The following is a 22,404-nucleotide window of genomic DNA, read 5'->3' as shown; positions in this document are numbered from 1 at the left end:
AGAAATCCGTTCATCCTTTATGAGCTGCTATTTATTGTGCTTTTAATGAAGCTTGATTGGCAGCATGTCCTAGTGCCCATTATCATCGGAAGGATGTGCTCATTCTAATCTGCAATTATCACCATAATTGCACCCAGAATCCTCTGGGCCCAAATAAGCAATCACTCCCACGGCTGGCGTGCCACCTGTAAGTGCTCCTCAGGAGGACACGCAGAATGACAGGGTAACAGGTCTTGGCTCACTTCCTTTTCTTCCCCTTCTCTCACATGCTCTTGATTAACCTTTCCCTTTTTCACTCAGCGCCAACCCAGAGAACACTCTTCTACTTGTATCTCCCTTTCCTTCATTCAACCTATCCATCGCATTCCCTACATCCCAGAGCTCCTATCCCCTCCCAACACAAATTCCTAACCTTTGGTCACTTTCATCCTTGTGGTATGCATAAATACAGGCCTATTATCAAGCTAGTTGTCTCACCATAATTATGCATTTTGTCATGTGCTGCCTCTGTAGCTGTAGATAAAAGGAGAGCCTGATTAAGCTGAAGGAAGGCTATTGATTCCTATTGACAGGCCCCTCAAAGGCCTTTAATGAAGGGGATGTAAATGAGGGTTTTCCACAGTGTTTAATGACTACGTACCATAAAAGGCCAACATTCTCCTGCAGTCTGAAAGGGACATGGATCACTCACAATCGTGCACGAGGGACACTTTCAGTTACAGGGATGTTCAGGAGCAAAGGCTGGAAGAAGGGAGGATGTGAAGGAAAAGCACATAGAGATGTCAGATAGGTATGCAAAAGGGAATCGTGACTGTCAGATCAAGGGATCCTCAAGACAATTTACAGGGGTGTTAAGGTGGTCAAGTGAATTATTCAGATATGATAAAGCACCAAGAAAAGCAGTGTAATGTGTCAGGTATATTTCTTTGTCAGGGTGATATCCGCTAAGCATGCTGTGAAACATCTAGTCCAGGGGTGTCCAACCTACGGCGCGGGGGCCAAATGCGGCCCGCGGACCATTTTGAATCGGCCCTCAGCAAATTCAAAAAGTCTAATGGAATATGGCCCACAAATGAAACTTGTGCTCGTCTTATATTGTACTTCATAAATATATATGTACAAATATATTACACAGTAGTATTCATGTGTTAATAAGCCCACTTTTCAAATACATTCAGTCAATTAAAGTTGGAAAAATGTTCTAACAAATCTAAGTTTCCTCTTATTATGAGCAATCTGAGGCCTCTGTTTTAAGGGATGAGCTGAACACTTTTTGTAACAAAATAAATGAAACCCTTTGGAGAGCTGTGATGTAGGCTGTTTTTTTCTTAAGGCATTTTCAAGTATCAAGCATCATTTACCTACATGTGATTGATTTTGCTGACTTATAACTGAATTGATGAGGCTATATACCTCACCTCTAGTGAGTGGCCCAGCCCTTCGCATATTTTTTCTGTAAGTGGCCCTCGGTGAAAAAAGTTTGGACACCCCTGATCTAGTCCAACTATCTCACCTCTCCTTTCCCCCCCTCACAGCAGCCAGATGGCTCCCAGTAATCACGACCGGATACTGAGGCTGAGGAACGAGTTCCAGCATGCCAGGCACGAGGACGATGTGGACGACCACAGGCACACCTACAGCTTCAACCAGACCTGGGTGAGTGTTCCATAGAATCTGCGCTCCACTGGCGTGGCACTGAGCTGCACACACCCAGATACACATTCTCCAAAACACCCTTAAACCCAGAGCTCTCTGCTGGACTCAGATTATCTCCACCAGCTGGATTTATTTCACTCAAATTGTTTAATTCTGAATCGTATTTTTTTGTTCCAGGTAATTCAATGTTACAAACAGAACATATCGACATTGGTAGTCTCTCTTAAAGATTAGAATAGATACAAAATATTACATTACATTTAATTTTTTCCAACAGATGTACCAAATCAAAAACCCACTGAGCATCCATATGAATTGTTCCAAGCAATCATACTTGAAGAAGACATGTTGTTTTAAATATTTGCACGTTGCAATTAAGTAGGGTCATAAATCCCAGCATGCCAGGTTGAAATGATAACAATATGACTTGGGAAAGTAATTCAAGTTGATGTTTCACAGTACGAAGCCCCGGCACGACATTAACTGTCAATAGTTTCATGAAGTGCCTCAATTATCTTACACTGTCATCTTTTTGGACCGTCAGTGTTGTACCACTGCCAAATTATGTCACTAAAACTTTCGGCTTCAGTCCCAACTTCTGCCAAATATATGTGACTTATTTCTCATTCCCGGGTCCGACCTTTGACCTAGATCTAATTGCTCATTACTCACATCTGACTTCACTGTCGAGGAAATATGACACACTTGCAGTACGGCAAGAAGAAGAAGATGAAAACGGGAAACGTTCGATGATAAATGAATTTTTAGGACTTAAGGCAAAGTAAGGGGAGAAAAATTGAAGACCGTGAGCAACACTATTCATTTCCATTTCCATTAGTCTTGATTAAAGGGATTTTTAAATTAACCATGTTTTAAATTAAAAATGTTAGAGTTTCTCCTGATTGATCTGTACCAACAATGGGATTTAATCCTCATAATTGGAAAAATGTAATAAGTTAATTCCTTTGTTAATTCCTTCAGACCTGATTCCATCCTGCTGTGCAACTGCGCCCAGAGTTTAAGTAAAAAAGAAACACTTTCATCTTTCCACACACCCTATTATATCACCGATTATCTTAACATGCTGGAACAATGTTTACTTAGCTCCTTCTTCTAACTTTGTTAGAGACATAACTCATTGGTTGACACTTTATTTAAGGTCATATGTCCTCCTTATGTTCAACTATAACCAAACAAAACTGAGCCAAAGCAGGAACAAGTTCGAGGTCAAATATTTTGTATATTTTGTTGTGATTTAATGCTTTGAGACAGACATAGCTTTTTCTGTTCTGTGACTTTTCTGACCTGGTGGTAGAGGAAAGAGGGCTAATTGTTACACCAGGCAGAGCTATTTTCTAAATGATAGGTCAGAATGTCAGACCTTGAAAGTTAAAATATTTGGCATCCAATTATCGATGTCAGTGTGTCAGTGAAATTGCTTTGGAGTGGAGTTCTAATGTGGCAGTGATCTTTAGCTGTTTTTCCTTTTTGTCTGAATGCCTTTGGTAGACATAGCAGCACACTTCCCACCACGTTTATAGAGGAAAGGGCAGACTTTGTTTGCTCTGGATTTCAGTCAGTGTTAGTCCTATTGATGGTGTAAAATCACTGAAAGCCGACATCTCTCCACACTCTTTTCTTAATCGCACTCTTTCCATTCTGGCTCACAAAGTGGGATGCTACATGTAACTGTTTGTTCAGCACTAAGCAGTCTCAGTGTGTCTCTCTGAGCTTCTGAGCTCCTAATTGCTTGTGATTGTTGACATTGTTGAGTTACCCGCTCTACTCCACTGGTAATAAGATATAGAGCCAGCCCTGGAGTATTGAAGTCTATTTTATTAGTCCTCTTTCATGTTATTATAGTCCTGTGAACAAGGCTTCACAAAGGCAGGGCTTGTTAGCGAAGATACTGGCGTGCCCATGCTATGGGTTGACATCGATTAGTGGAACTCGAGAGAAATCCTGTCTTAGTGTCATCCAAAAAGCAGGATGCTTTATTTGAGGGGCCAAAGATTTGAAATGAAAACCAGGGGAACTGTCGAAGAAAAAACACATTTTGGCCATTTTGGAAAAAGGACAAAAAAGCTTTCCAAGATGTTCAGACACACGCAGAGCTAGAAGGTAAAATACACTTACATTCTTCACTCGCAGTTTCCATATATCAGACTGACCCACACTGAAAAACATAACCTTGTGACTGTGTTCTGTGCTGACCTATACAGGCTACCTTTTGTCCAGAAATTGATATATCTCTCTTTTTTTTAAATGATTTTGCACACTGTCATTGCTATATTTTGTCCGCAATGATGAAAGTGAAGCCTCTGTGACCTCCACTCCAAGCCTTCAGTGAATGTAACCATGAAAAGGCAAGTTAAATGCGCACCAAATCAGAGTCTGCAAAGCTACACTTTGAAGCACCTTGTCCCTGAGTACTCAAGGTTACAACATAATGGCTTCCACACAGATCTGCATGCCAGAACAGGAGCAGCTGCTAGCATCTAGAGGCTGTTATATACAGGTTGTTATATTTATGCCGTATATATTTCTTATAAAAACAAACACTTTTCTCCCTCACTTATCCAAAAATGATGATTAAAGTAAGTAAGACACAACAATCTCACCTCAAGGTCCATTTAGTAGCGGCTGGACCTTCAGACAGAGTTTACCCAGATGTTATGAAAATGTAGATCTCAATGTGTTGTGGCTAAAGCTATAGTTATGATACTGCTGTAATATACTTTGCTGAACAAACGGACCAGACTATCTTTTTTTGTGAGCATTAGTTAGGATGTAGTTGTCTTTAATCCATACATTGTGAGCATAAAAAGGCCATAGTGCAAGTTAATACTGCAGATACTCAGTGGTATTTCATTTATTCGTCATTACTCACTATTACCAAATATCTTCCTCTGCGCAGACAGCTGTTATGTATCACCTCTTTAAAAATCTTTCACATTTGGAGGACAAACAGCAAAAGTACATTATAATGATCATGAAAATGAGGAACAGATTGAAAGGGAGCCCATGGAGCAGCGTGAGGTGTGAGGCTCCCTCTCTGGGTTGACCCCTGGCTTGTCTCCGGGGTGTTTGAGACCGCGCTCAGGTATGTCTGCTGTGAACGCCTGTGATGACAATGCTTGGGTCAGTCCTCGAACCCCCGGCTCCTACTTAATGGAATAATGACCAGGGCACGAGAAGCCCTGTCCATCATGAAGCCCCCAAGCCAACACACACAATTAGAGCTGGCATGTTTTCTCTCCCTCCCTCTCCGCTGCTCTGTGAGAGGGGATTTCCAGATGTTCATCATAAAGCGCGATGTGTTTTCCAAAGAGTTGCCTTTTTCTCTCTCGCTCTCTGTCTGCGGCAATAAAATCAATTTGTGCTGTTGGCTTGGAGCACCAATGAGCATGACCACACAGAGGAGTGTGAGCGCCATGCTGGTACCTTGGATCAAACACACCAACAGCAGCCTATAACTCCCTTATGGGAATTCTTTTGATTTTATTATCCTTCTATCTACTGCTACCAGGATACATGTGTCTCTAAACATCTGTTGTGTTTGCGCAATCTTGGGTTTCTGGGCGTTTGATTGGGTATCGCCACAGCTCTGTTGACTTCACATGGGCTAAAGGCTTAGAGTTAAGACAACAGCAGTGTGAGTAGTACTGTAAGTAGTCACATCATTTATGGTGGAGCGTTTTTTTAGGTCCTAGATGATTAAAAAAATCTCTTTCTCACACATTTTGTTACATAGCAAATGCCAGTCGACTGTTTTTCACAGTTTGATCACACTGACTCTGAAGAGCGTAACATACTGTAAAAAGCAGCAGGGAAATCCTTTAGCCACTCTTGATTGTAACTGCGATGCTTCTTTTTATAGTGCTGAGACGATTCTCCCTCTCCTTAAGATAGATCTTGGACACATGGACTATGTCATGGTACTATTGCTACTATCTCAATCCCCAAAAATAACCTGACTGTATATTTTTATGTCAATTATGGTGATTTGGATCGATCTTTTGTCGAGCTTCTTCCAAGATTGCTTGCTAACCCAACATGCATGGCTGAATTATGGATATTGCTGTTCAATGTAATGCATGTAGCAAGCATGATTTACTGATGTTGTGATTACAACAACCATAAGCAACAGGACTTGCCAACGTACTTGAACAACAACTCACAATCTTAGAGTCATTTAGCTTGTTTGTGGGTATGACATGCATTTCTTTATGGCAAATGTAATATTGTTGCATTGTTCCAAACACATCTGATCATCACTCACACTTACACTGTGAATGTGCATAGATGTATGCAGGCCCACCCATTTTATATTGCACTCCATATACTTTGATATCAAACTGTGTGTGTGTTCACAGATAAGAATAAGAATAGCGGGAGTAGAGGAGAACAAAGTGATTACACTTCTCTTGTGTCGACATAATAATGCATTTCAGTATTATTACCCCACACAGATATCTTCACAATAAAAGATAAGACTCCAACATTTTGTTCTGCCATTTGTGCATGCTGTCGAGTCCTTAACTGATATGGAGATAGCCACCGCTTCCATTCACCATGGTTTCCTGGGCCAGCGAGTGGGAGACTGCACACCACACTTGCTTGCTCTCAGATGGATACTATGCCCCGGAGCTACACACCCCGGCGACCACAAATGGACTGGGTTTGCTTTTAATAAATTGCCAGAATTGGGTCATGGACTTTAACAGTGAATCATTATCCAACTGTGCTTTTGTCAGGATGTGGTGTTTCACTACTTTCTCACTTTCTTCTTGTTCTCTGCCCATTAGCAACTTAAATGTGTTCCATATGTCTGTTTGTGTACAGCAGGGCTTCTCTTAAAACGGTTCCCTATGTGCAGGGCTACAAACAGAGCATCATGAGGAGTGTAGGCAGAAAAGCCACATGTTAGAGCTGACCCATCTCAGCAAGCGGCTTTGAAATCTGAAAGGTCTGTGACCAAGACTGAACCAAGAAATATTACACCTTGGAACTCTTAAAGCTCAACGCCTTCCCAGCTGCTTTCCTGGACTCTGATTTTTGATAGCTGCAAATAATTTTCATAATTATGTCCCCCCCCGACTCACCGTCTGTGAACGCTCTCATGTTTGAACAGGTGGAGATTTCTTTTTTTTCTTCCTCCCTCCTTTGTCTGTCACACCACCAAGAAAAGGAGAGGGATACAAGCGTGCTGTATTGACATCATTTTTCACATTATTGGATAGAAACGAACACGGACGTCTCTTTGATTCGATTTCAACAAATGTCATGTTTTATATGGCATTGTATTCCAGGGCCTAACATGGAATAATCTGATTCTCCTTCCCTGATAATGCCATTACACTGACTGATTTTCTCTCCTGGCTATTTCTCATGCATTTTTCTTGGCATGGCGTCATACACCTCAACCCTTCGGTTTTAAACCAAAGTGTCAAGCACCTCCGGATTCCTCGCCACTTCCCCTTCAAATCCCATTAAAAACTTTTAGTGTGCGTGACTAATTATTTTCTCACCACCACATTGGGCCACAGTTAAATAATTTATCCTTTTACCTCACTGTTCATCTGATATTCGTTTATGTGCTCTGCACTTTCTGAGCCGGCGGAACGTGTTGTTACAGTGAAACCCGAAACACATGAGTCCAATTCACTTCACCCACGTGGAATACTGTTATTTTTAAGGAATTGGACGGCTTGAGAAAGGACTTGTTATTAACGCTGAGTGAAATGTAATTGCGCTGTTATTACAGCTGTCCAAGTGAGGAGGAAAGCAGCCATTTCAAGAATACAAGATGTTTCCAAGACATTTTTGCTGTCCATCGCAAACATACCTTTACCCCATCAATCTGTTCTGTCATGTACTACGACTACCTGTCTTCTTCCAACCACCCCCAAACACAAACACTTTTAAGAATCTCTAAAAGTGTCATCCCAGACAAAAGAAAAACACTTATTCTCTAAGTGCTCTGTTCCAATTTAAATCTCAGAATCCACACCCTCACCTGCCTACCACATTAGCGTCCGAGCCTTATGAAAAGTGACACTCGGTCAGGCCACAGCTCCTCAGCTCGCCTCTGTTTAATTGGCTTGTCGTGTTCTTTCATCAGCCAGCTCGTTAGCAGTGCGCTAGTGTTGAGGGAGATGATATCGCCATGTCAACCACACAGACGATCAGACAACAAACACACACACACACACACACACACACGGTACAGGTTAGTGGTGTGTAGTCAAGTCACACGCAAAGCTGTGAAATGAAGCAGTTACCGGGGAAACTCATCTATATTTAATGTCTTCAGCATGCTAGTACTTACTACTACTTCAGAAATACACTGCTCACATTTAGCACAATATTACACTATCATATTACATTTCATATCATGTAATTAGCACTGATCTTGAGTGTAATGTACAGTAACAACACATTCATTTTAAATCCTAAAAGGAACATGTATTTAGCTCCAAAGTCATTATTTATGTAGAAATTGTAAATGTTTTTTCAGCCATTTTTTTTTTAATAATACATTTATTTGACTACACCTGAGACTTGTACGATACGTCTACTAACAAGAAGAATCCTACCGCTGTTTCTGGACATACTCTTTTTGAATATTGGAACCAACAAGCTATAATCATCTGTATTTTTAAGTCAATCATCATGACATTCTCACACAACGCAGTATTTGTTGTTTGTTATGACAAATGGGACAATAGTCCCTTTCATTTGTAGACATTCCAGAAAAAAAAAGTCCTTTATTATCTGCACGGTATTGTTATTAAATGTCATACTGCTGTCACTTTTGTAAGTCTCTTCTGAATTAAAAATGTTAGTGCAAACTGTGCTGCCTGGCATTCTAGTAAGTCAACCAAGGATACGTAATTAATATCGCAGGTGCATTGTGCAGTGTCATTTTCATCATGGAATCACACCTCCTAACTACCTGTTCCCTGAGTGTTGCCTAACACACAGGAGGCATCACACTGACACACCAAGTGCTGTGCTAAGGGAAACATATTCCATCATCTAAGTGTTTTTGTATTTGAGTGTGTTATCTATTACCAGATGTGTGTCCAAAGACAGAAATGTCAGCCATCTAAGGTTTCATTTGATTTGATAGTAACTCTATCTTTTCATTTTGTGGATTTGACAGTCGAGCAATGGGACGGAACCACTGAGCGGACGCCATTCAGTCAACGTTGACACGCAGCAGCCGCAAGAAGATGATTTCCAACAAGCACAGAGACAGTTCAGCTCCCTGCCACGGTGAGACCTCCTCTCCCTTCTCCCTTCTTTATTCCATCTGTCTCTCCTTTCTGAGGCTTATCACATTCCTACTGCCCTTTTGACTTTTCTGATTTGTATCCATTTCTTTCCCTCATTTTTGTGCCTTTACCCTTTTTTCTCTACACTTTCTTTGATTACAAAGTCAATCACAAAGCCTCCTACAGACATTTAAATGACTCTTAGCACAACTCTTTGAATGAAATCATTTAATGTGATCGCTTGGAGTTATTTGACTGATATCCACTTTCATTAAGTCAATGTTGACCCTGTGGAAGTGGTGAAATGAGTGGAATTATTTTTCTTAGCAATCTCTCTCTGCCGACACAACATGAGTTCAGAGCTACAACCGCTGCCCTTCATCTTCTTCATCTTCCTGTTTCAATACTTTTGCATATATTTCAAAGACATGCCAATAAAGCTTACCATATCTTACATCTCGAGGCGGTGAGGCAGAGTTTAGTATCGGTATTTGCATTTCCTGCGTTTCCGTATGTGACTCATCCTCTGAAGCTCACTTAAGTCAATGCCAATTGAAAACCATTTTAAGTTCTACATCTTTGGAAAGAAAGTCACCAAAGACCTAAATTCTATACTTTGATAAAGGGACGCAGAGATCTTCGGTTATGAATTACACATAATTTCCTCTCCCTGTTTAATATCCCCTCATTGAAAACAATCCAATGTGAGTTTTTCTGTATCGTGAAATGTTCTGAAATGTTGAAAGTGAAGTCTGATTTATTTGAGTTCTACTTCTTTGCCAGTTTAAACAAAGACAGAACTTAAATTGTGCGTGTGTGTGGTCTTTTAATTTCTTGGCCAGAGTAACTGTGTTCTCCTGTGATTTTATCTCTCCCTGCACAGATACTTTTTTTTAGCTGTGCTGTCTCTGAGCAGTCAACGGCAGGTCGATTAAAACATGTTCCTGTCTATGGCTATGGATTTGCGGTCCACGTGGACGCATAATCAATGTGGTCTGTATAAGCCAGAGGGATCTGTGCATTCACTTCATAGGTGTTATCTGCTGGCATCTCATGTGATGTGACAGTTGCCTCCAGCCCTCCCCTCTCACTGAGCTCCTTCTCTTGGGAAAGTTGGTCTGGCCGGCCAAAGAGCCAGGCGAGGATGGCCTTTGATATGCATTCCTCTCATAATCTCACAGCATCTTTTAGCGAAGAGTCGCATGAGCTCAGGCTTGACGTTTGACCCCGGCTAAAGCTTTTTAGAGCTTGTGTCTCGGCACATCTCCTCATTAAAGAGCTAAAGTCTTACATCCCCAGATTAATAACCACAATTCCCTCTAACTCCAACCACCTCTCCTTTGGAACCCCTTCATCCTGTCCTCCTCTTCCAAAACAGGAAGCTGAGCAGTCAGCCGTTCAGTCGAAAGGGGACATTCCCCCAGAAAAAAAAAAACCTTCCTCCTAAAGAGCTTCCAGGAGAAACCATGGTTATCTGATGACGGCCAGGCTTAGCTGGCTGTCTGGGATGTGAGTATTGGAAGAGCACTAATGAAGGCTTGTTGTCGGAGCAGGATTAGCGGTGACAGGCAGTGGAGGGCGAGAGGGGGCCGGGAGAGGAACGAGTGAGTTAGGAGGAAAGAGAAACCACTGATTAGCCTGAAAGAGACACTCTCACACACACAAACACACACATGAATGTGGTCAAGATAAGGTTCTTAAAGGTGGCCTGTGTGAACCGCCAGTAGCTCTTCCCTCTTTCCATGCAGCTCTTTGCATTCCTCCGCTAACGCGTTGTAAAGAAAACATTATTCCAGGTTTGTAGACAATTTATTTGCACAATATAGCTACAATTGTTCCACTGCCCATTGCACGCATTTGGGTTTTTTCCCCTAATCATTGTGTGTCTGTGCTTTCTCCTCCTTCTCATGAACTCTGATTCTTCCCAGCTGTTTGAAAGAAACACACGGCGGCCACAAATTCTCCTGCAAGCCAACTTCCTGGCTTTGTTTGTTATGTTCTGTCATTCTAAATTTACCCCAGTCTTTGGCATGATGTATTTTCCCATCCCCTCCCTCTGTAGATGTAACTAATCTACTTTGTGACATATTCTGGCAAAGGAGTCGAGGTGATAAGAGAACTGACTCCCCTGACACATCAATCACGATTACATTCCTGTGGAACAATGCCATTTCTGTTCTGCTCTTATCGCCACCGAAGACTTTCCCCCTAAATCTCCCTTTTTCGACTTTAAAAACCAAAAGGGTCATTCTGGAAACGCAGATTGCTGCCTCGTGCAACAGGCGTCCTGGGTTTCTAAATACGCGGCTCCCTCCTGAGCGGCGCTGGCTGCTTTGTAAGCCAAGACGGGGTGTAAATGCATGGCGGCTCGCCCAGACAGACCCAGATATGAAGCATGTGGTGGGGCTCTCTCCGCAGTCTGTCCCTACATCTGCCCCTCCGCCAATTACCCTCATACTTACACATGCTCTACATGCGTGCACACACATACGGAGCGGAACCAGATCATGTGTTTGTGTTGTACAGTACGGTACATAAATGCATACACATTTGCAGAGGTGGGAAGTAGTGGAGTACAAATACTTCGTTACTGTACTTAAGTACATTTTTCTGGTATCAGTACTTTACTCCATTACGTATTTTTCTGACGACTTTTTACTTTTACTTCTTACATGTTGAACCCAAATACCTGTACTTTCTACTTCTTACATTTCCCAAACAGGCTGGTTACTTTAGTTTGAATGTGTGTTTGGTGGCGTGATCATTATTATTTAGAGTCATTGCGTGCCTATTGATTTGAACACGATCCGTGTATCCATCACTTCCTGGTCTTCTCTAAAGAAGAGGGACCAATGAAAACGTTGTCATGTTGCCGTTGTTCAGCATGGAAACATTCATTAGCTAACAATGACATTATTGTTCTATTAATATAAAGGGAGGTCAGGTACTCTTTAAAACAGCTGCTAGTTATGGGTACTTTTTACTTAAGTACATTTCAAAGCCCATACTTCTTTACTTTTACTTGAGTAAAGAAGTTTAGTCAGTAATTCTACTTTTACCAGAGTATCTGTACTTCTACTTGAGTAAAGGATGTGTGTACTTTTGCCATCTCTGCACATTGTCTTTGGATGTATAAATATAGACCTTAGCTTACAGATACTGACCCTTGAGCCGTGTCCTTTATCTTTTCACCTCCACTTAGATATTGTGGACCACACAGGTCTTCATGAGTAACACTGGATTTGAGGAATCACATGGAGATATTTTCAAGGGAGTGTTGAATTAACTGGCAAGAAAGAAGAAAAAAGTACAGGAATTCATATTTTGTATTAAAATCCCTAAGCTGGATCTAGGCTTGACCCAAGGGGTGTAATGGCAGTCCAGCCATACATATCTACGTCAGCTTGGTTCAGCAATAGATTACATTCATACTAAATGAGTTAACTGTGTGGTACAGAGAGTAGCAGTGTATGCTTGTACCTAAAGTCAAAGACTATAATGACATGAAATTGACTATTATAACGTTAGATTTCTTTTGTCTGATTACTGAATAGGAGACTACTGTGGTTGAGTCAGAAGTCACCAAAGTTACATAAACATGCTACACAAGTAGAAAACATATCCTTGGAGTTCAGCTATTAACCAACCTGGGGAGCGGATGTTTTTTTACTTTTGGTTCTGTAAACTGTTTTCTCTTTTCCATTCAACATTGAAGCACAGAGAAAAAGAAACCAAAGGTCAAGGTAGAATCGCTCGCTATTATATCCATTGGGAGGTGTGACTTCCAGTATAAAAGTGCATTTTTTCTTTTATCACACTTTATTTTGTCAGGAAAGTGTTTTGGCCCAAAAAATAGCCTGTTCTGTTTTTTGTTCCAGTCAGTCTCTCTGGAATGAGCCTCGTCAGATAAGAAATGCAGACTTTTTGGCCTAAAAGCATGCCGGGCCCCTGCCTCCCTCTGCAGGATTGTGTGCTGTGATCTCAAAAGCTTTTTAAGCACACTGCGGGTCAGGGAGGTGTGAATGGGATTTCTCATAGTACCTCTGACGCAAAAGACACTGTCACAGGTCTCTACCCTAATGGATCCTAATAATGGAGGAGCAGACTCAACACTGTGTCCAAAGACCCCGCGGGGTCCCATTGACAGCTTTCCATGGCCAATTTCCAGAAAGGGGAGCATGTGTGGCAGAAGGCATACTTGGAAGTTTCTTTTTTTCTCTTAGAGACAATATGTGTGCATGTTGGGCCCTTGTGTCAGTGTAGAGGCCGGCAGGCAGACTGAAGGAGAGTAGAAGGCCTGCCATTACTCTGTCTGTGCTGTAAGTGCACCCGTCTGCATCTCCAAAAAATAGTTAAATGGATGAAAGCAGCCATTTTTCTCAGCGTGGTTTTAACATTTGTGTTTGTTTACGACGTGGAACTAATAGCGCTGATGGCGTTTCAGGCTTCCCCGCGTTTGTTTCCTGTCTCTTTCATGTCTCGGTCTTCAAATAACAGGATTCAGTGTAATCATTCAGCAGACTATAACAGATCCCTCTTTGCTCCACTCATGTTGCCTGTAGTATTTTAACTCAACACCACCACCACCATCCCCCTTTTAATGTCACAAAATGTGAAAATGGACACATTCTCTGCTGAAGTGCAGTTTCTTTTGAATTCCCCTTCAATAGCACTGACCCAGGGGCCGCTACAGAAAAAAAAGCAATCTTTTTCTGAGCTCCTCCTCCGGTCACTTTAGATCCAAGTTCTGTTTAAGGTGACTCACTCAACGGTGCGATTAACCTCTTTACTTGCCTTTGTGTGTTTAGGCCACCCCATAAGACCCCCAGCACGGTGTCCCAGGACTCATGGGACAAGGTGTACATGCCAGAAGAGGGATTCCAGCCATCCAAGGAGAACCCTCGCCACCCCTCCAGCCAGGGGTCACGTAACGGATACCTGGGGACGTCCAACTTCAATGCTCGTGCCCTCTTAGAGACTCAGGAGCTGCTGAGGCAGGAGCAGAGGCGCAGAGACCAGGAAGCCAAGTCCAGGCCTGCTTCCATGCAGGAGACCCCCAGCAGCATCGCCTACGACCACAGCAGAGAACACACTCAGGCCCCTGGCCCCGCCCCGATGCAGGCCGCTCCTCAGACCAAGGGCCCCTACAGACAGGACGTACCCCCGTCGCCCTCTCAGCTCGCCAAGCTCAGCAGGCTGCAGGGCTCAGAGAAAGGGAGGCTGTTCTACTCTTGAGACAGTGACACGGTGGGACTTTTGGGAGATTAGGACTGATTCCAAAGAGCATTAACAGGGAAATATACAAAGTGGGCAAAGTGTCTTCTTTTTGTATGAACATGCTGAGAAACAAAGATTTTGATGGGACTGTTGATAGGAAATGTTAATATTTAAAAAGGATGTTTTTAATGATACGAACCATTATCCTTTTAAGCTGTCAAAAAGAAATGAATTGCTATGTTTTACTGTCATCTAACTATGTGCATAAGTGCCTTCTCGTCAATCGATTGTTCCCCTTTCGCAGGCATCAGCCCCATTGTTATGGCTCATGATCTGCAGATTTGACCCATCCATCTGAAAGATTCAGTAGAGCAGACACCGCGGCAGAAGGCAATTGGTTTGGGCCATCACGACAGCAGTGTGTCCCAAATATAATAACCCCGAGCACGAGACATGTTTTTGCACCCCTCCCCGTGCTGGCGGGGGTCTTAGTCGATACATCGCTTGTGTGAATGAGGCTGGTTTTTTTCAGGTCACTTCGACGAGCATAGCTTCTGCGTGTAAAGTGTGTGTGAGTGCTGGCTGGAGTCTGCATGTGGGTGACAAAGTGTGGATGTTAAGCAGCTTGTGTGAGAGTCAGAGCTTGGGGTTTGGGCATGACCCCCACCTCAGTTCAGAGAAATGTCCCCTTTGGTTTCAGATACGACACTTACCCAGACTGCGTATCCTCCTTTCAACCCCCTCTCAACCCCCTCTCGTATTCAATATGATAATCCTGGATTCTCCTCCTCTGCTGGCTGCTTTATCTCAGTTTCTTCTCCTTCACATTGTCACCAAACGTTCTCTCAGTGGAGGGAACAGCTTTAAATCCCCCTTACTCCTACCCTGTCCTGCCCACCCAGGGAAACCAGTAGTGTGAGTGGGGTCGGGTCTGGGTTATTAATGAATGTACCTCATTCAAAATGAATGGCCCCCCTTTGTGTGTGTTTATGTTGTCATGTATATCGAGATAAAGAAACAGGGACCTTGCCATCCTCGCCTAGAGTGAATCGGCTGTAACCGAAACCTTCTAGGTGTCTGAGTTGTTCCTCGCTGAATATTTCATCAGCGTGGTTACAGAGGGAACCACAGCACACTGCAGTAGGTGGCCTCAGAGCCATCTGCCCCGTACAATGGAGCTGATTTTCTTTTCTTTTCATGATTATGTCCATTGGTAGAAAACCATTTTGGGGCCTTTCTGTGGTTCAATCAATAATTAGTGGTGTGTGAGCGTGTTTGATACTGTGTTTGTGAATGGGTGTGTGTGTGTTCGTATTTCCATCCCTGTAAGAACAGAGATTGAGAATTTGTTTTGCAATGTGAGGATGTTTCCTAAGACAAAGGTTCCTTTTGAGTTACAGTTAGGTTTAGTTAAGGTTAAGATAAGATGTCAAATTGATTATTGATTAACCCTGACTAGGTTTTTTAACATGTTTTTTGGGTCATTCCTTCAGTACACGTACATGCACTTAGGAAACCATGTAACACAGCTAACTGTAAAATGTGGTTTCCTTAGAAACCCTGGTTCCTGTAGTAACCTGGTAACTGTACATCTGTGTATACATGCAGCAGGTCAGTAATCAGATGTATTCCCTGCCCCTGACATCATTCCTAAACATAGCATACTTTTTTTTAACTGTTCTAGTAATACAACATGATGCTTTTTGATGAATGTGATTCTGTTTTACAAATCCATCAATGTTTAGCCATAGAAACCGACTTCAAGAGGCTACTCAGTGTCAGTTTTAGTTGGGAAACAATCATTTTGACTACGAATGCATTTCCACATGTAATGATCTCTCCCTCTGCACAGCTGTCCCAGCTCTTCTCTCTGTCTGAAGTCTTTGTCATGCAAATGCTCACATGTAAAACCTGGTTGCACGCACACATAGCCAAGAAATCTGGCTTTGTAAATCAGGTTTCTGTAATCCCTCTTCCCGGATTACAAAAAACGGGTTTCTGGTTTACATTGTGATCATAAAATCACCGGTTACCTGGCCTCTTACAGTAAGTGCATGTTAACAAACAATAGGAAATAGTACAGGAAGTTGCAAACTATGCAAGGCCATATTTAAAAGATCCATTGAATTTGTACATCTAGAAGTTAGAGTTCATGGTTTCTATGAACCATGCGATGGATAGTATAGGTAGGAATCTAAAGTTATTGCCGTAAAGGGTCTATGGGTCTCACAAGTAGAGTGTTCTTAATTATAAAATGGATGTAGAAAACAATACTATCATGTCGGTCTCCCAATGTTCTAGTGTGTGTGGGTGGACATGTGTTTAAGTGTCTGTAAACGCTGCCAGTAACTAGATGCTCCAATATGTCTATGAATATGTCTTGGCAGCCATATGAACCACTTGGCTGCTGAGTGGGAGAAGAGCAGAGCAGAGGAGTAGGAGGGAGAGAAGATAGGAGGACCTGACCCCGCAGATGATTCAGTCAATGGAGTAATCACAGATATTCCTCGGAGTCTGCGGTACAAACAGGAGGTTACCCACCAGGCCACGCTCACTTTAGCTGTCTTTTCTTTGTTTATCTCTCCGTCTGTTTCAGATGTTTCTTTTTCCACGGCAGAATGGTGTGTGTGTGTGAGTGTGTGTGTGTGAGGAGGTCCAACACTGATATAGAAGCTGTAATAACTGATGTTTTACATGCCTCCATTATGAACTGGGGAGGGGTTCAAGTGCCTGTGATATCTAATGAGGTTTTTTTCTCTCCTCATATGCAAATGTAATAATATCCCATAATGCACGTTTATTATTTCTGTTGTGTAATTAATGTTTGTGCGCCGCCTCTGTGACATATGGATTCTTCCCATAAAGCTATTGTTTCGGGGGATTTTCTTTTTCAACCTGGGAGAAATTATAAACATATTGTTATTGTTTCATTGTGTTTTTTTATGACCATCCTTCATTGTCTTTTATTATCCACAATATGGTACTATGGTGGTAAAAAATGATTTAGATGTAAGCACAGTGCAATTTTCCTTTTTACATCGGTGTATCATTAAGAACTGTTTTTGCCATTCTCTGTACATACAATATAAAATTCTTTTTCAGTGAATAAATAGCGGCTAGATTCAAATTCTTGTAACAATAATGTCCCTTGAATGTGCTGCTGTAACAATCACAAAAGGTTTGAGAGATGTAAGAAGCAATGCAAGCTTCCATTCCATCATATGTATCCGTTAGTGTGTTTCAGATGTATAAAGTTAATCTAAGACAACCTATAAAACACAAAACGACTCTATTTGTCATCTGGTTGCCAGATTCTTCCTTCTTCTTTCAGCAGCTAAAAGAGAGAAAAAAAGGATTTTGAGTTCCTCTCATAACTGAAAGAATGTGGAAACAGGTTTAACCTCTGCAGTTGCTACAGCTGTACATTGGCGCAAACTCAAAATGTGGCTCCCACATTTGTTGAAGTGGCAATGAAAAAGTCTGATAAAAACACTTCCTCCCTGTTTCTCCATCTCTGTTATTTCCATTCCTGATAGGTCAATGTGACGGTTGGCCGGGATGTTTTGCCTCGAGCTGGCTGAACTTCTAATAACATCCTGTGATCACTCCTATGGCGATAAAGACAATAGTCAAATTTATGATGTTCAACTCCAGGGGAAAGGCAGGTCTTACATTTGGCCCGGCATCACAGAGCTCCTGCCAAACCCTGTCTTCATCCTGGGGAAGGGGGAGGCCTTTGAAAGACTCAGTCTGGTAAGAATGGAAATAGTCTAGAAAGCACATGCATCTGTGACACATGCGCAACAGGTGAAATGAAGGTGAGGCAGGAGAGGAGAAAATGTGGACATTAGCCCCGGATTGTAAAATAATTTGGAGAAGCTTTAACCCTGAATAAAAAAAAGAATTCTTCCTGTGAGGTTGCACAAGACATATGTTTTGTGTTTTATCCCTTTTGGTTGATATTGCAAATGATATAACATAATTATAGGACTTGAGTGTATGAAATAGCTTGCGTTATATCATTCTTTGCAGAAGATGTCCTTTTGTTCATAGCAGGGCTAATCAATATCATTTTTTGCAGCATATACAGTAAGAAGAATATGGCTCAAGCTTCAAACTTAACTCATGAAAGAGTATTATAATTGAATATAGTATGATTTATGGTCGTTTCTGTAGAAGCCTCACTTCGACAGTGGACGGGTGGCTGCCATTCCACTGGGACTGAGAGTTTAATAGAGCACAGAGAATATGGTCCTCTGCAGGTTTAGAAATACCATTTAAGATAACAGATACCATATGGTCTGAAGAAACATTAGCTTTTATAGACAATAAAATTATCTTTCTGTCGCCATACTTCTATTGTGATTTGTGGATGTGTATAGGAGCGATATTCTCATATACAGTACAGTAATGTTATCATCACAAAACGGACATTACAGCCATAAATCCAGATGTATCTATAGAGGTAATGTAAAGCCATCAAAATACAATAGGTCTCATCCTAGCATGTTATCCAACGCAGCATGTAACCTAGTGGGTGCTCTGCTGTATCAGCTTGCACCCTTAACACTTTGAGGCCTGAGGGGAACAGTAAATCTGTCTCTCGCTGCACTCTGTCCGATCATTACTCACACCCAAAGAGCTCTGCTGAGTCTTCAATATCCCCCTTTTGCATTCCCTCCATCATAATACTGTATAATAAAAACCCTTTTTCTTCAATGATCAACAGCAGACTCTTTCTTTCGGCCAGTTTGATTTCATTACTCCATGTTGTCCTCTTGACCCCTGCAGGCCAGACTAGTAGACCCCAGTTGTTGGCAAGTGCATTGATATGAGAAGCAGATGGGTTTCGTGTGAAGCGCCTATAGATAAAAAAGCTTGTGAGTGTCAAGGGATTAGAGAGCGGGGTGAGTCTGAGTCACCTGTTTTGGGCTGAAGAACCTGCTTCCCCCTCTGATCCCTGATCCTTTGCCCCAATGGGATTTCAAAAGAGGAAGCGACGCTGTAAGAAAAATGGTGGTCATAAATCTCAGCAGATGCGCAAGAAAAGCCAATTGTGCGAAGCTGACATGAACACACGCGCACACGCACATACCTGGGGGTTCTTCCCTAAAGCTTTGGGAAACATCTGGTGAGTGCGTGTGTCAGAGGAGAGGCTGCTCTCTGTAATGTGTGCATAGAGGAGGGGAGGAGGGGCTTTCACTCTTTAGACGATGGCTCTGTGCGTGAAAGAGAAACAGGGAGTCACAGATGAACTGGCTTACTGAAAAGATTACCAGATGAGGAACAGAGAGAGCGTACCGTGTTTACCAAAAAGCCCTCACCTCACTCTGAGATCAGATGGAATCCAAACACTTTGTACAGCAAGTTATTATTTAAAATGAAAGGAAAATGTTTTAGGCAATAGGCCCCATGGTTGAACTTGAATAGCACTCAGGGATTTGGTGTTTGAAGGATCTACCACAACTGAGCAAACAGGACTTTAAAGACTGACATAAATATGAGGGACTTGAATTCAGAGCACATGGATGTAAAGTTGTCATTTATCTATCTCACATAGTTATAGAAGACATTATTATCAAATGGTTTCAAGCTGTAGGGTCAGTGGTCTAAGAAGAAAGAATGTATATTGCAAAGAGAGCCTTTTTAGAATGTCAGGATATATCATAAATCATTTCTGAACCACTTATGTTAGATTATTTCTTGCTTTTGTCCAAGTTAGATCTTAATTGTATGTAATGTATATCCCTTATATCTCTTAAGAAACCATTTCATGGGTTTGTCTTTCATGGTGTTCATTTTTGATAAATGGTTGAAGGAAAGAAAAGTGATATACACAATATTTAAGACTAAATCTAAAGTGTTTTTTTAGTGAAATTAAAGGGTCAGGTTGTGGATCAATTCTACTATGCCCAAGATTTCTTATCACTACATTTAAGTTTAATCCAATGTCAGACCTTTATTTTAACACCAGCAAGTTACAGAATATTTAAAATGTCTTCTGTGTTGAAACAGGTCATCCACCGATCCGTGTGTTGCACATGGTTATCATCAAATTGAAGGTCATACTGTAATAGCTCAACATCTGATATACCACAATATCACTGACCCCAGTCCAATCCTTAAAATGAGGTCCCATCGGGCCCAAAAGCATCCAACCAGGCTACAGTAGACCCTGACAGGCCTGCTCTTCCTGAACCAATTTAACCCGAGGCCCTTCCCCACCCTGCCACCCATGGAGAGTCACACACCGCCTGGGACCGGCTGCAGCCCTGAAGGCGACGGCAGGAGAAGACTTCCCCACAAATGAGGAGAAACAATCAAGATAACAAGCCTACACATGTGCTGTGAGTCACCGCCTTGTGAAAGCTCGGGCTTGAAGTTTTTTTTACTTGAACAGTTTATTTACACTCCAGTGGGATTTGAGGTCGCCGTGGAACCTGGAACAAAGTACATGAAACATTCTTTGGTTTTTCTGCTTTGGTTATGATGTAACTTCATTACACAGAATAAATGTTTTATCATACCCTGTCTCCTCTGAAGACTTGCAACAGTTTGCAAGAAAGTTCTTTGACTCTGGTGTAATTTAGGCGTGTTAAAACTAGTAGTTGTGTTTGTTCTTGCTTGTATTAAATGATCTTGCTGTGCAGTAAGGCGACATAAAGCGGTTACCATTAGCGATATTTGTTTGGAAACAGAAGCATGTGTGCGTGCGTATGATTCCCTTGTGGGCTGCATTGAATGTAATGGGACCTGTTTTTATGCCACACTAACACACACCAGCAACATTCGGGGCCTTTGCTCATGTAAAGTAGCCGGCCAAAGAGCCGGATTGAAAGCAGAAGGTGCTCGGAGGGCCCTTTGATTAGCGACATATGTGGAATAAAACATTAGGACTCTTTTCTAACAGAGGGAGCCTTTGATTCCTCAGAAATGTCTTTGAGGCATCTGTCCTGCATGAGGCATCTTCTCATGCACCCAATGCTATTTACTCCAATTACTTTATGCAAGTCATGAGAGTCAGCCCAAGTTCACTGCTAAGATAAGCTGATGCTTTACAAATGCACTTTTATTCTCGGTCGGCGGCCATGCAAGTAAATATATAATGAAATCCAATCGACAAACACAATTGCATCTTGTTTTCATGTGTGGACAAGGAATTACACGTACTTGACCAGCTTTGAAATGGTAATGCATTGTTTGAAGTATTCTGGTAAACAAAGTAGCACAGCAAATGCAAATATGCGCTGGGGTTTTTGATCTCATAATGATCTCTTCCCCTAAATTCGGGATGGTTCTGTGTTTTCCACATCAAATGAATGAATTATTGTACACTTTTGAGATAGCATGTATAATTAGGACTTCCATCCCTGTTTCTGCTTCTGCTTTATCCACCTTTAAATGTAGAAATCATTATGATTCAGTGAAAGAGTTACTGCCATCTGACCCTGAACTACGCCTTGTTTTCAAACTGCAAAACAATGAGCAGGCAGTTTGCAGCTGCCATTCAGCTTCCTGTACGCTAAATATATACCGTGCTGTCATTTATGTTGACATTCCATTTGTTTGCCCTGACACACACATATTTGATCCGTGTGCACTTGCTCCGCCTCACTGTCCCGGGAAATAAAAGACATGGGGCTCTGGCAGTATTTATGGATTTATGGATTTATACAGAACATCCCAGGCCACACGTTCTGCTGAAGGGAACAGAATGGCTCCAGCAAAGCGTCTCCGTTGAAAATCTACATGGAAATAATCCTATAATCTCTCCCCAGTTTGCACACTAGACTGGCTGAGAGCAATTACTCTGACAAAGAAGGCATTTTTTCTCCTTCTTCTTCTTCTTCTTCATCCTCTCTGCCTTGTGTCAAATTAATCCTCTGAACTTTCCTAAAGATCGTCTATTCCCTTTTTCTGCCTGAGAATGCAGCCACTCTGTGTTTTCTTTCTTCCCCTTTCGTCTTTTTTCAGATATGGCACCGGGGAGAGGAGATTGCCTTCCGAATGAAACAGCTGTCAAGAATTCCCAATGTCTCCACGCGCTTTCTCCCTCTTTGTTCTACCTGACCGCCCCCCCTCATCTCCCAACCCCACTCACAGAGAGAGAAGGCCTTATCTGCTCTCGGTGGGATCCTCACAGGTGCTGAGTGATGGGAGCCTGGGAGGGGGGGGGGGGGGGGGGGGGGGGTCGAGAGGAAGAGGAGGAAGAGCGGATTAAACAGAGGAGCGCAGGCGTTCCTTTTGACAA

At 42.1% G+C, this 22,404-nt stretch overlaps 1 protein-coding gene across 6 annotated transcripts in view; it reads left to right on the top strand.

Annotated features, from left to right (window-relative positions):
- Positions 1–17,078, top strand: part of LOC117483951 (partitioning defective 3 homolog) — a 284,671-nt gene extending 267,593 nt beyond the window's left edge. For all 6 annotated transcript variants that reach the window (XM_034132308.1, XM_034132309.1, XM_034132305.1 and 3 more), the window contains 3 exons: positions 1,536–1,656; positions 8,825–8,937; positions 13,745–17,078. In XM_034132308.1, coding sequence (XP_033988199.1) covers positions 1,536–1,656; positions 8,825–8,937; positions 13,745–14,171 — 661 coding nt within the window. In that variant the 3' untranslated portion in view covers positions 14,172–17,078. The remainder of the gene's footprint in view (positions 1–1,535; positions 1,657–8,824; positions 8,938–13,744) is intronic.
- Positions 17,079–22,404: the final 5,326 nt, after the last annotated feature.

The sequence above is a fragment of the Trematomus bernacchii genome, unplaced genomic scaffold, assembly GCF_902827165.1.
Source record: "Trematomus bernacchii unplaced genomic scaffold, fTreBer1.1, whole genome shotgun sequence".
Classification (NCBI taxonomy): Eukaryota; Metazoa; Chordata; class Actinopteri; order Perciformes; family Nototheniidae; genus Trematomus; species Trematomus bernacchii.
Note: the sequence above shows the minus strand (reverse complement) of the source record. Positions and strands in the feature narration are given on the sequence as shown.